Source organism: Oncorhynchus kisutch, linkage group LG15 (genome assembly GCF_002021735.2).
Source record: "Oncorhynchus kisutch isolate 150728-3 linkage group LG15, Okis_V2, whole genome shotgun sequence".
NCBI lineage: Eukaryota > Metazoa > Chordata > Actinopteri > Salmoniformes > Salmonidae > Oncorhynchus > Oncorhynchus kisutch.
The window spans coordinates 54,098,260-54,111,821 of NC_034188.2; the positions used below are offsets into that span (position 1 = coordinate 54,098,260).

General features: G+C 40.9%; 1 protein-coding gene and 1 long non-coding RNA gene across 3 annotated transcripts; one reads left to right on the forward strand and one right to left on the reverse strand.

The window, feature by feature from the left end:
- Nucleotides 1-5,106: 5,106 nt before the first annotated feature.
- Nucleotides 5,107-8,015, forward strand: chp2 (calcineurin-like EF-hand protein 2). 2 transcript variants are annotated; one of them, XM_020503705.2, is made up of 7 exons: nt 5,107-5,392; nt 6,024-6,096; nt 6,221-6,301; nt 6,594-6,718; nt 6,826-6,887; nt 7,285-7,407; nt 7,665-8,015. In XM_020503705.2, the coding sequence occupies exons 1-7, from the start codon at nt 5,326-5,328 to the stop codon at nt 7,716-7,718; spliced, it is 585 nt and encodes a 194-aa protein (XP_020359294.1). In that variant the 5' UTR covers nt 5,107-5,325; the 3' UTR covers nt 7,719-8,015. The 2 variants fall into 2 exon arrangements, with proteins under 2 accessions (XP_020359294.1, XP_020359295.1); XM_020503706.2 differs by lacking the exon at nt 6,024-6,096 and having other exon boundaries at nt 5,107-5,408.
- A 2,235-nt stretch (nt 8,016-10,250) lies between these two features.
- On the reverse strand, nt 10,251-11,190 carry LOC109906052 (uncharacterized). Its single transcript, XR_002257357.2, has 3 exons — nt 11,021-11,190; nt 10,613-10,698; nt 10,251-10,499 (listed from the first exon to the last, which is right to left on the reverse strand). It is a non-coding gene; the product is annotated as an uncharacterized LOC109906052 (long non-coding RNA).
- Nucleotides 11,191-13,562: the final 2,372 nt, after the last annotated feature.

Genomic DNA, 13,562 nt, shown 5'->3' on the forward strand with positions numbered 1-13,562 from the left:
CCATGGGGAAAATAGATGCCTTGGAAATTCAATCTGGCCCATGGAGGAGGTCTTACTTGGAAATGGACTTAGTCAGATTGGAGACTATTCTGGAGTTAATTAAATCACTCGAAGACTGAGGCCGGGTATTTTCATATCTGCCTAATACATTATTCACACAACAATGATTAAGTGTTTAGAAAAGCAGGAGGAAAAAGGCTTTGCACGTTAGCTTGTTTCCTTTCAATACTCCCCCTTTAGAGCAGACCAACCCATGCCACAAAAAGCTAGCAATTTTTTGGGGACCAATGATGTGTGTTTAAATCATTGGTTTAAACAGACTGAACCAAAACTATAGGCTTTTGCTGTCTCTCCCATTGTGTTCCAGACTTAACTCATTTATCCAATATTGTCTTTTCTTTGTCCCAGTAGTATCCCACACTCAAGGCCTAAAGTTACCTAAGTGGAGGGTCGCTCACTTACCTTAACGTCTTTTTTTTCCTTCTGCGCTTGAGACCTGTGGGGCAACAAGGGCGTAACTCCAACCCACACCCCCACCACCATCACCCCCAACCCCCCACCCCCAGTGTGGTGGTGGGGAGGTGGTTTGGCAGTGACGGTGCTCCAGCAATTTGCGCAATTAGGGTCCCGGGGCATGGCTGTCAGCCCCCAGTGCAGCGCGGGGAGGGTCCATGTCAGCCTGCTCCTTGCTAATGAGCCGATCGCCTTCCATTCAGACGCTCAATAATTAAGAGCTGGTCCTCTTCCAAGAAACCTTCTCCTCCCCCGCCATCTGTCAGCGAGGCAAGCAAGGAGCACGCTCCGTATTGTTCTCTCCTCAGCTTTATTGTGCATGATTTTTTTCTTTAGCACTTGATTAGCGCCCACTTCCAAATGAGAAGAGAAATCTCAGCCTGGCACTGAACCTTCCCCTCGGAGAGGGGGTAGCTGGGTTTGGAGCCGTCACAGAGTTATGTTAAGCACTTTGAATTTGAGGTGCGTTTGTGTTGAGGAAGGAGGAGTCGTTTTATAATCCATCGTTTGGCGCAGGGGAGAGACACTTCTTCAACTGGGAAATGTGTGTAAACAAGCAACAAACATGCCACCCTGCCCAACCCCCTTCCTAGCAGCACCTCACAGATGTCACAGATGGGCCCTGCTCCAGGGCATTACTCGATAAAAAGGGCTTCCACAGCGTTCAACACCATAGAGCCACCCCCCTGCCCACCTGGTGGCCCCAGCGCCCCTTTACCATTTCATGTAGCTCCCTTGTGTTAGATGGACACTTCATCATTAGCTGAGGGAGGTAGGGGAGGGCTTACAAGCCCCAGGAACCTCCTGGCCTCAACTTGTGCCCCCCATGGCTGCCCTTTCATCTGGATGGCATCTTCATTAGCCAGAACTGCTCAGTGCATTGTGGGGACAGGGTGGTGCATCATGGTCTGATGGGCCTCGGTATGTTGGATGGGGTTTTGGGATACAGTTTCATCTGGATTTTCGTTGTTGTAAATTGTAGTTTAGATATGCTATACCAAGACAAGCTAGTGGATAGTTATGGTGTGTAATGGTTGTGGTTTGGAGAGTGGTCTGTATCCTGGTGGCCTTGGAGTGGGACCTCAAGTAAACAAAGTAAAAGGGGATCTTGTTTAGACAGGGCACTGAAGTGAGGTTTTGGAGATAGGTAGTTGTAGCAGAGGGGCCCCCGCTCACTGTTATTTCCTGTGCCTGTCGCATTGAGTCTGGTCTCTCTTGCACTCCACTGGCCCGGAATGTTCTCCCTTCATTATCAGCCTGACCCAGCCCTGCAGGACACCCCTTCTTCAGCTCCACGTAACTCCCCCACCCAGTTCCAGTCCCAGCCCCACAGACGAGGGGGGAGACAGACGGTTTATTGACCCAGTTTGCGGCTCAGGTCGCATGGCGGGAGTTAACCAAGAATGGCGCCTAAATGTATGAGGGCGCCAGCGAGGACCACCAACTGAGGGACGGGATGTTGTGCACCCTGGTGAAGCGCCATCCTCTTGCATAATGCATTATTATTTACCCATATTAATATTGGTCATTGTTATTAATCGAAGGGTAGCCTACCATTTAGACATATATATATATTTTTTTTAAATCATCAACTGTGAGGTATTTTCTTATTGTTATTCATTTCTCAGGAATGAAGACAACTGGCTGACAACCTGACATGACACTAAACGGCTCTTCCTGTTTTTTAAAGTTATGTAACATAATGTCTATGCCTAACCTGACATGACATATAAGACAATTGAAAATGTTGTAGTTTTCCAGTTCCGACAGACTTAGAGGTTCTCTGCCTGTGATGCCTTTAGTTTGAGATGAACGGAACACGAACCAGAGCTGAACTTCCCATTCACTCAGACTGAGGACGGTGTGTACAAGTCTTTTATCAGCCATGGCTGGGCAGGGTCAAAGTTCAAATAGCCAGGAACACTTCATTCTTTCCCAATTGGCACACTGCCCAACCCAGCCTCTGACATGCTTTCACTTTCATTGCTTGTGGCACCAAGGACAAAACCGCCCCGAGAGAAAGTTTGTCCAAATTACTCGAAACGAAAGAGACGGGATTTCCTTAGCCCATTTTTTTATATTTAAAAACTATTGTTCTGTTAATCTGTTCTCTGCAGTTAGTAGTTGCTTTGGAGAGACAGGTTCCAATCAAAGCCTGTCTTGTTGGTTATTCATTGCCTTCTGTTGTCAGGGGCATTAAAGAGCCATTCGTCTAAGGTTAAATGCAAAACAATTCCAAACAAAGTTCCCCATGAGCGACTACTAGAAAGGCACATGTCATGAAACGGAACCTAGGAGCCTAGATAGTTTCACTTTTCTGGCTGGTATCAGAAAGTGAGATGGAAAAGGTGTGGATTATAGGAAACAAGAAATATAGAACATAAATGAAAGATAAACATGGAATAATCTCCTATCATAGAATAAACATTGTGAAGGAATCTATAAATACTTTATCTTTGGTGCTGAAAGACTATTGGCACAGAACAACGCATGCCAAGAGTCCAGACTGCTCAGTTTACTGTACCACTACCAGGTCTACAGAACCTTTCTCGATCCTGCAAATTTGTGCTGAATGCAACTCACGCCTTTGGCCATTTGAAATACTCCCCATGTATTATTGTACATGGGTCAACTTCTCATAGGGAGAAAAAGTGTATGGGGGCTCTGAGTTACTGGTGTCCATTAAGATAAACAAAACTTTAAGTGGTGACAAATGAGATGTTATCTGGGAAAAATGCCAGCTCTCCAAAATGAACAGCCTGCCAAATGTAGAGGCTGCTTACTTGTGTAACAATAATAATAAGCATTTGTATAAGGCCAGGATTCAACCCGAGGCACGGTATACAGCAGCACACTGGACAGCCGACAATGTGCTAAATTTGAGTCTTCTTTGTGCTGTGTGCGTGCGTGTGTGTGTCTAGTCTGGAGGAGGTGGGCGTGCTAACATCTAGTGAACCACCCTGCATGTTCACCTCTGCCACCAATGAGGAATTGAACAAGACAGGAGAAGAAAAGCCCTCGCTCTCTCACTAGTTGAGTGGAGAGCACTGATTGGACCACTCTGACACTCTTACTTCCTCACACTGTACATTCCAATATGGAAGGAATATCCAGCTCCATCCTGTATGTGTTAGTGCTGTGGCTCCTGAGTGTGTGACTCGCCACATACGGTGTATGTTAACAAGTAATAATAGAACAAGACATGAGGAGCGGCTTGCTAATGTCTCTCTTGGGCACTTAGGAGTTTGATCCTGAGGGCTGAAAGGTCTTTACTGGCTGGCTGCTTTGACATAGAGCCCTTTGGCATCTAGTCAGTCGTCCTGGTTACATCTCTCATATTTCCTTGTGTTATTACCCTACTATTTGGTTGAATGAAGGTGGCCTGAATTCATATATCTAGCTATTTTCTGGGTGTGACCGCAGTAGCAGAGTGGATGGATTTGATGTCTATTTCATGTAAGAGACTGTGAGACAGTCCCCATTGCTTATCCAACCCAATAAATTTGAGAACTAAATAAATCAGCTACAAGGGAGAGATGTCTGTTTTACGATAGACATTTGTAGACAGAAAAGGGGCATTGAATTGTTTGCTTTGTTATTAGTCATTGGTGTGAGTAGGCCAACTAAAATGTTCTTGTTGTTGGGAGCAATCTTTCTAGCCCACAAAGTCTTTTAACGGTTAAAATGTGAAGTTCAGCTAAGAGAGTGATTCAAACTATATAAATACATGAGCAAGGCAAGCATCACTGTTGCCGGTACTATAAACACATTTCAACAGTTGCTGACAAATTATCAGCAAAAATGTGTGTCATCCAGGATGCACAAATTGTATGTTTTTGTTGATGTTGATGAAGAGAAATACACATAATTGTGTTGATGTGGAAACGTGTTGCCTCAAATATTTTTAAACATCATTGAAGATCTGGATTTTATAGCACCAGGTTCATTCAGAAGGAGCAGTTTCCAATGGACATGGATCCTTGAGTCAGATGAACTATTATCTAAGAATGGTTTGGGAAAAGCAGCATGCCGAATATGCAGACCAGTTCATTGACTCATGACACACAAACCAGCTTTCCAACTGATAGCTGATAACCTCTCAGAGCTGTCCCATACTAAAACAAGACTACTCACAATGCACACTGTCCTGCTATGCTGTAGCAACCCATGGTTCCTTGATATCTGAAAGGGATGGTGCCATCTAGTGTCAAATGACCACTGTAACAACGTCTACAAAGCATGTTTGATTTGCGTGTAACATTGTGTTGGACAGTATAGTGATTGTCAAGCTACTCAGGAGCATACAGGCTAGTAGCCTATTATAATCATTAGGCTAAAGATTCCATTATGTAATGGATTAGTGTTGGCAGTAGGCTATTAGTGATGATAAAGCCATAATGCAAATATATTAATCAAAGATCCACTTTGCTATATATAATGCTATCCATTCTGGATAGTAAATCCTAGCTGTTGATAAAATTCGATATATATCTTGGAGATCTGTTGTAGGAACAGATCTGGTTGAATTAGTGTTCTTGAAAACATATAAATCACGACCCCATTGGTCATTTGGTCCCCTTGGTTTAACAGCGATTGGATAGATATGATGCCTATCATTAGCGGTGAACTGACTGAATTGTCGTTCAATATACCCTTGCTCTAGTCGAGGATACAAACGTTTATTTCATAGCTACAGTCGTGTATAAATTCTAAATTACAGGCATTGGGAAGTTAACAGGAAAATCAGAAGTTCTGGGACGTGATATTTGTGTGTCGAGTGAAGCAGATGTTATTGTTTTCTTTTCTGTAGAAATGGGCTCGACAAATTCCACCCTGTCAAAAATTCCAAACGTCGAAGAATTAATGCAAGAAACGGGTTGTAAGTTCTCGGACGGGTAGGACTGTAGTTTAAGCTACTAGAAAATCTGTATTTAGATTGTCATGATTGTACAATAACGTCATTGTTTATGCCAAATTCGAGGACACATCTTCGAGAGTGGGCGTATAACGGGATTTCATTATGAATGTTTTTGTGACAGCTATATGGAGCCCAGTTGTTCAATTCCTTCTATTGCATTTTTCCCCAAAATGTTTTAGAGCGCAGATATTTTGAAATGTGTCCAAATTATTAATAGGTTTCGCAAACACAAGAGTTATGTTTGACAGGTGGGCAAATTGCGCGCACAACTTTGTCTGACCAAAATACGCATGTGTCTTACCCAACAAAATACAGTATTGAATATCTAAGCTTTGAACAGAGACTTATATTGACATATGCATGTGGCTTTGAGAAGTTGTAGGTAAATTAATAACTTGGCGTTTAGGCTACACAAATGCTACACAAACACAAATGCTTGAATAATTCATGGAGTGTTTGCTTGAATGCAATCCAGAGCAATGAACTGGCCTTGTTGCATATATTGATTCAATGATTTGGTGTGCCGCTGTCCTGCCCAATACTAATACTAATAGCATGAATCGATGGTTCTCCTGTTTTCTCTTTAACATAGTCACCCCTGCACACATTGTTCGACTTTATGACCGTTTCGAAGCATTGGACAAGGAAAAGACAGGCCATCTCCGGTACGTGGTGGGACCATGTCAGCTTTATGGAGTTGACCAGTGTTGACTAAAACCGTGCGCATGTCATAATAATGATAATCATGTCTGAATGTCCTGTCTTTGTTTTATCCCCGTTACTGTGAAGCCCACAGGATTTTGGAGCCATTAATAGGTTGGCGATGAACCCCATCGGGGATCGGATCATTGGGGCTTTCTTCTCTCCAGGGTATAGAACAACATTTCTTACATGTTTGAGTAAAATTGCTGACTTGATTACCTCACCAATTAAATGGTAAAGTGAAGGTTAATGTCCATTTTCACTGTAATATAAAAGTCCAGGCTTTTTGTAGGTCTCCTTTAAAAAACAAACAGAGTGCACAATCAACAAGACTAAATATTGATTTAACTTCAGTCAATTCTGTGCAACAATAAACTTATTTTTTAAACGTTTTATATCCATGTATCCTGTACATTTGGAATGCAAGCAGATTTTGGTCTTAACATAATCTCACTCTTAGACAGGAAACAGTGGACTTCCACTCCTTTGTGAGGACCCTGGCCCACTTCCGACCTGTGGACAAAAAACGTCCCAAAGATCCCAGTATGCCTGAACCTGTCAACAGTAGGACCAGTAAACTCAAGTGTGAGTCCTCTGGCATTTTTGTTGTTGTTGTGGTTGACTCACATAATAGATTTTAGCATTCAAATTCAACTCAATCAGATCCCCCCTGGTTTTCTCCTTCCTTTCAGTTGCCTTCCAACTATATGACCAAGATAAAGATGGAAAAATCTCCAGAGCTGAGCTTCTACAGGTCCGTAATAACTGTTAGCTTTACTGACAATAATACTCTGTATGGTGAGCAACACAATATACCACTAATAGTTAGTGATGTAAATTGTTTCTCTGTTGTAAACCAGGTCTTGTATGTCCCTACAATTTATGGCTGAAATGCCTACACCCTATACCAGAGGTATTCAAATCTTACACTATGAGGTCCGGAGCCTGCTGGTTTTCTGTTCTACCTGAAAATGTATTGAACCCACCTTTTGTCCCAGGTCTAAATCAGGCCCTGATTAGAGGGGAAGAATGAAAAAAAGCAATTGAACTGGTTTCATAGTCAGGATTTAAATTTTGAGGGCCCTATACAATAGAATTAAGCCATCCTCCATGGGTTTGGGATGGGATTGACATCTGAGGGTGATTGACAGGTGTTGCGGTCCATGCTGGAGATGCAGGTGACGGAGGAGCAGCTAGAGAGCATCGCCGACCGCACCATCCAGGAGGCTGACCTGGACAAGGACGACGCCATCTCCTTTGAGGAGTTCCGCAAGGTACCACCGGCTAGAGCTCTAAGACTGACTTATCAACATGGTGCATTTGCAGCACAGGGCACCCAGAATACTAAGACATGCAAAGTTCATGCCCATAGAAAATGATGTCGGCCATTGCTCAAACAGTATACTGTACATTGTACGTTTACAGTATTTTGCCCATCCTCTCTCATATTCAGTGGCTGCATTTGCTTATAGCAATATAGCAATTCCACCATTCCACTCAGTCTAATTTAGTCTTTTCCTTCTCCTTACAGTCCCTGGAGAAGGTGAACATCGACCACAAGATGAGCATTCGCTTCCTGCGCTAGCTAGAGTGGTTGCACTGGGACAACTGACTGTTCATGGAGATGTTGCCCACTTTGTGTCTACTCATCCCTCCATGGTAAAAGCAAGGCTTCTGCAGGGAAATATTACTGATTCCTTTAACTGGATGACTAACACTAAATACCTTAAATGACTGAATAATATGCTGTAACCTAATATGTTGTTTACAGCAAACTGGAATTTGGGCATCATGCTCCAAAGTCTAACTGTACTAGAGGCCTACTGTATAACTACATAGTAACTGCTTTTATATAATACAATAAAATGCAATTTAATAATAATAATTATACATGGGACTTATTTAGTGGTACTCAAGGACACAAAGTCGCCTTGCAATTGTAGAAGCAAAAAAAATATGTTTGTTTTTTACAATAAGCTTTTATGAAGGGAAACAGATACTTGAAATTCATTTTTTGAAGTACACTATTTTTTGAAGTACACTACCGGTCAAACGTTTTAGAACATCTACTCATTCAAGGGTTTTTCTTTATTATTACTATTTTCTACATTGTAGAATAATAGTGGAGACATCACAACTATGAAATAACACATATGGAATTAAACAAAAAAAAGTGTTAAACAAATCAAAATATATTTTATATTTGAAATTCTTCAAATAGCCACCCTTTGCCTTGATGACAGCTTTGCACACTCTTGGCATTCTCTCAACCAGCTTCACCTGGAATGCTTTTCCAACATTCTTGAAGTAGTTCCCATATATGCTGAGCACTTGTTGGCTGCTTTTCCTTCACCCTGCGGTCAGACTCATCCCAAACAATCTCAATTAGGTTGAGGTCGGGGGATTGTGGAGGCCAGATCATCTGATGCAGCACTCCATCACTCTCCTTCTTGGTAAAATAGCCCTTACACAGCCTTGAGGTGTGTTGGGTCATTGTCCTGGTGAAAAACAAATTATAGTCCCACTAAGCCCAAACCAGATGGGATGGCATATCGCTGCAGAATGCTGTGGCAGCCATGCTGGTTAAGTGTGCCTTGAATTCTAAATAAATCACTGACAGTATCACCAGCAAAGCACCCCTACGCCATAACACCTCCTCCTACATGCTTTACGGTGGGAAATACACATGCAGAGATCATCCATTCACCCACACCGCGTCTCACAAAGACACGGCAGTTTGAACCAAAATTCTCCAATTTGGACTCCAGACCAAAGGACAAATTTCCACCAGTCTGTCCATTGCTCGTGTTTCTTAGCCCAAGCAAGTCTCTTCTTATTATTGGTGTCCTTTAGTATTGGTTTCTTTACAGCAATTTGACCATGAAGGCCTGATTCACACAGTCTCCTCTGAACAGTTGATGTTGAGATATGTCTGTTACTTGAAGTCTGTGAAGCATTTATTTGGTCTGCAATTTATGAGGCTGGTAACTCTTTAATGAACTTATCCTCTACAGCAGAGGTAACTCTGGGTCTTCCATTCCTGTGGCGGTCCTCATGAGAGCCAGTTTCATCATAGTGCTTGATGGTTTTTGCAACTGCACTTGAAGAAACATTCAAAGTTCTTGAAATGTTCCGTATTGACTGACATTCATGTCATAAAGTAATGATGGACTGTCATTTCTCTTTGCTTATTTGAGCTGTTCTTGCCATAAAGGGGACTTGGTCTTTTACAAAATAGGGTTATCTTCTGTATACCCCCCCTACCTTGTCACAACACAACTAATTGTCTCAAATGCATTTAGAAGGAAAGAAATTCCAAAAATTTACTTTTAATTGAAATTGCATTCCAGGTGACTACCTCATGAAGCTGGTTGAGAGAATGTCAAGCATGTGCAAAGCTGTCATCAAGGCAAAGGATGGCTGCTTTGATTTGTTTAACACTTTTATGGTTACTACTTGATTTCATATGTGTTATTTCATAGTTTTGATGTCTTCACTATTATTCTACAATGTAGAAAATAGTACAAATAAAGAAAAACCCTGGAATGATTAGGTGTTCTAAGGCTTTACTGTAATAAGTCTCTAGATGTAGCAGTCGGTGTCCAATTACACTGAATTTGAGAACTAAACATACGAGTACGAAAGTGATAGAATATTTCTACAAATTAATATTTTTGTCAATTGTAGCATTAATTTACTGAGTTGCTTATGAGGAGAAAAGGCCATGAAAAACTTAAGCTTGGCTCTAATTGTTTCAATAGATTCGATTTAGAGACAGTCCAACAAAACAAATGTCTACATTTTGACCCAGAGTAACGAAAGGGTCTGTTTGTGACTGACTGGATGACTTTTGAATTGTGTGCCAAAATGTATTTCTCAAATCCCAGCATTTTTTTGTCACATACATGGAATCGTAATTAAATAACCCTATTGGTATTTGGCTGGAGTATTTTTTTTGCAACTGATTTTCATATTTCTAGCATCAGTACACTTTTTGATGTTACCGATTCAAATAGTGACACCTCCTGTTGCCATCCACGGCCATGCAACACGGGGTTCTTTTCAAAGTTTGTTCTGTGTGAAATGTTCCTTCTAATTTCTCTTATTGAACACAGGGTGGCAGGAATAGATCATTTCATTGAGGTTGAAGTGAAATGACACATGGGTTGATAGAGGAAAATAGGGCTTGCCTTGAAACAGAGGCATAATAGAGAGATTTCTGTATTCTGTACATAAAGTGTCCCATGACATTAGAAGAAGGTCATAAAGTGGAATTGATTTAAACAAACACATGCATTCGCAGGGCTTCCTCATTTGCCCTTGGGCTGACAGGCACGTAGAATCCAGAATAAGGAATATCCAGTGCCTAAAAAGAACACAAAGACACACTGATTACAACATATACGATGCAGCATAGAAAACCATCAGCACAGTACTCCAAATGTACAGAGTGCGTTGATGGAAGAATGTAACAGGTACCTGCGGAGGGTGATGGTCATTGTTAGCCGGTAGAGAAGGACATCAGTGGCCCCTCCCTTGATGTGGACTGGCAAGCCGTTGTCCGCCTGTAACCAAAGTTAGGGGTCAAATACCTATTCATGATCATGAATCACTGGGGCCTTTATTGTAAAGCCAACTTTGGGATATGTGATGATAAAACCAAATGAAATTGCGTTACAAACCATGACGGAACAACTATTCCCTCAAGCCCCTTTAAAACCGGTAATGCTCTTTTTCCAACAACAGTGGACCTCGGGCAATTCCTCAATTTCGTAACACGACACATGCAGTAGTTCAAAATCAGGTCAATGTTGCTCAAATCACATCTGGTTGACATTGTTGGCACATTTGATTGCCAATATATATCTAAATTCACTGATTAGATACCTCTTGTTTTCCTTGTTTGGGATTGTTTCTCACCCAGGTGTCCTAATGATGTCATGCTCCCCTGGAATAGGTTCTGACGATCTGGCACCTTGTTCTTCATCTGTTTGTTTGTTGTGCTGAAGGCTCTGGTAGCCAGCCGGGGCAGCTTCTGAAAGGATCCCACAGTCACATGTTGACCATGTTACCCTGTGTCTGCATATGATATGAAAACTAAATTGAAAATGCAGGGCTTATGACAAAACATTCCTCTGCATCCCTAATTTCCAAATGTCCAAAAACAAATGGGTCGGATGCTTTCTGAGCGGCTGAGGCTAGATGCTGTTTTCATAGTGTTTCCAGTAGATTAAATCTTTTGATAATAACATAACAATAGTATATGAAGTTATTTAGAGAATGGATGATCCGGATTAGATGGGAATATTAGCGTGGTGTTTACCTTCGGGGTTCCACACCTGTTTTTCTACTTTCACTTTTAAAGAGATGTGATACTAGCCTGTTGTTTCCTATAGGAGGAAATAGCTATGGGAAATGTTGGGTTACTCTTACTTCCCTCTCCGTCTTCATCATGACAACATCTGCTATTGTGTACAGTCTTGGTTAGGAGAGGAGATATCCACCTCTAACTGTTTTTGACGTTGGTTTGCATACCATTTTAAAAAATGGTTTGCATACACAAAAAAATGGTTTGCATACACAAAAAAATGGTTTGCATACACAAAAAAATTGAACTACACATTTGTATTTCATTTTAACAGCATGCAGGGGGGAATTACACATACTTGTTGGTGTAGTATCACCTTCTTCCGTATGTTTTAGACTTTTTGATTGAATATACCATTTTGGCATCTTAGACATGCTTTCCATCCAAGGTGATGCTAGTTTCAAAGACAGCTGTGTTGTCACCTCAAATATGCTGGATTAAATCAACATCCTCTAAAATATAAAAAAAAAAAACCCACAAAAGCCTTCTCTGTGAACAAGGCAGAGATTCAACTTCCTTTGACAGATAATCTGTCACTCCTAATGAAATATGAAATCAAACCACTTATCGATGTTCTATAAAATGACCCTATCAAGTGCATAGCGGTATATAAACATTATTGTCAATTAGATAATCTGTTGAAAATAGAGGTCAAACCATACCCATACCACTTGGTCTGACCCATTGTGTTTATTCATTATAACAGGACTATTTCATCACTGGGTACTTGTGTTCTGAAAGAAAGTCATCTCTTATCAAGTTTTTAATCTATTGGTCTTTGTATCACGTAAACATTCTCTTGCTACTTTTTACTATCACAGGCAAAACCTTCTCATTTCATTGAATACCATTTTGTATACTTCTGTTGACTTGGGTTCTGTCCCTTGAAGAGCCCAACGCTCTAACCACTAGGCTACCCTGTACGTATGTGTAAGCTATATGTGGACACGGCACAGTTTGCTTAGAGAAATCATAAAGGACCCGATAGAGGAAATGTGAATCAATAGAAATAGACAAGACTAATATACCATCGCATTTTTCCACCTCACCTAGAAGTGAGAGGGATATAATTAAAATGATATGACCTCTCAGTAGGAACTTGTAAACTACATATTTTAAAAGAACAATAAGACCAAGTTGTTTTTAAATAAAAATGTAATCTGAATGAAAATATGAGTCCAATACGACCTTACAGAGAGATCATCTAAATTATTTAAATTTCTGTAGAATGACATCAGAATCTCCTGGGACCAGCCATTTTGTTTTACTGTCTAAAGCACCTTATATGCTGGCCTCACTATCAGTCGACCACCGGAGTTGAGACAAGGCCTGCAACAGGTTAATTGAGGCCAAGGTCCGTCTAATTTATCCCCCACGCATACTGGAATTATTTACTCCATCTAATACTTAGCAACAGGTAATCAGGAAGACAGATTGCACAACTCATTTTGCATTCTACTCTCCACATTAAAAAAGTTGGTACAAAGGTTAGTCCAACTGTACTTCCCTTTCCAATTAAGTTCCAAGGTTCTACTAATAATTTATGAATCTTTATATGATTCAGATGACAGAACATTTAGGAAAAATAGTTTTTTACCAGTAGGTGATTCATGGTGGGGTTTGTACTCTTGCTGGGTGCAGTCACATACTGTATTGCAGCAATTCTGAATAGGAGCCAAACTATGGGAATGCTCAAGCCAACACTCCCAAGGTCTAAAATGACTTCTTTGGTTGCCGTTGTTCATACTGATTTCTGTCCTCACACGCTAAATATAAATATGTTTATTTTGAATTTAAGTGAAATTCTTTATATGGAAGATGTACGCTTCTCATTGACAGTTTATACTTACACTACCATTCAACGGTTTGGGATCACTCGCAAATGTCCTTGTTTTTTAAAGAAAAGCAACATTTTTGTCTATTAAAATAACATCAAATTGATCAGAAATACAGTGTAGACATTGTTAATGTTGTAAATGACTATTGTACCTGGAAACTGCAGATTTTTTATGTAATATCTACATAGGCATATAGAAGCCCAATATCAGCAACCACCACTTC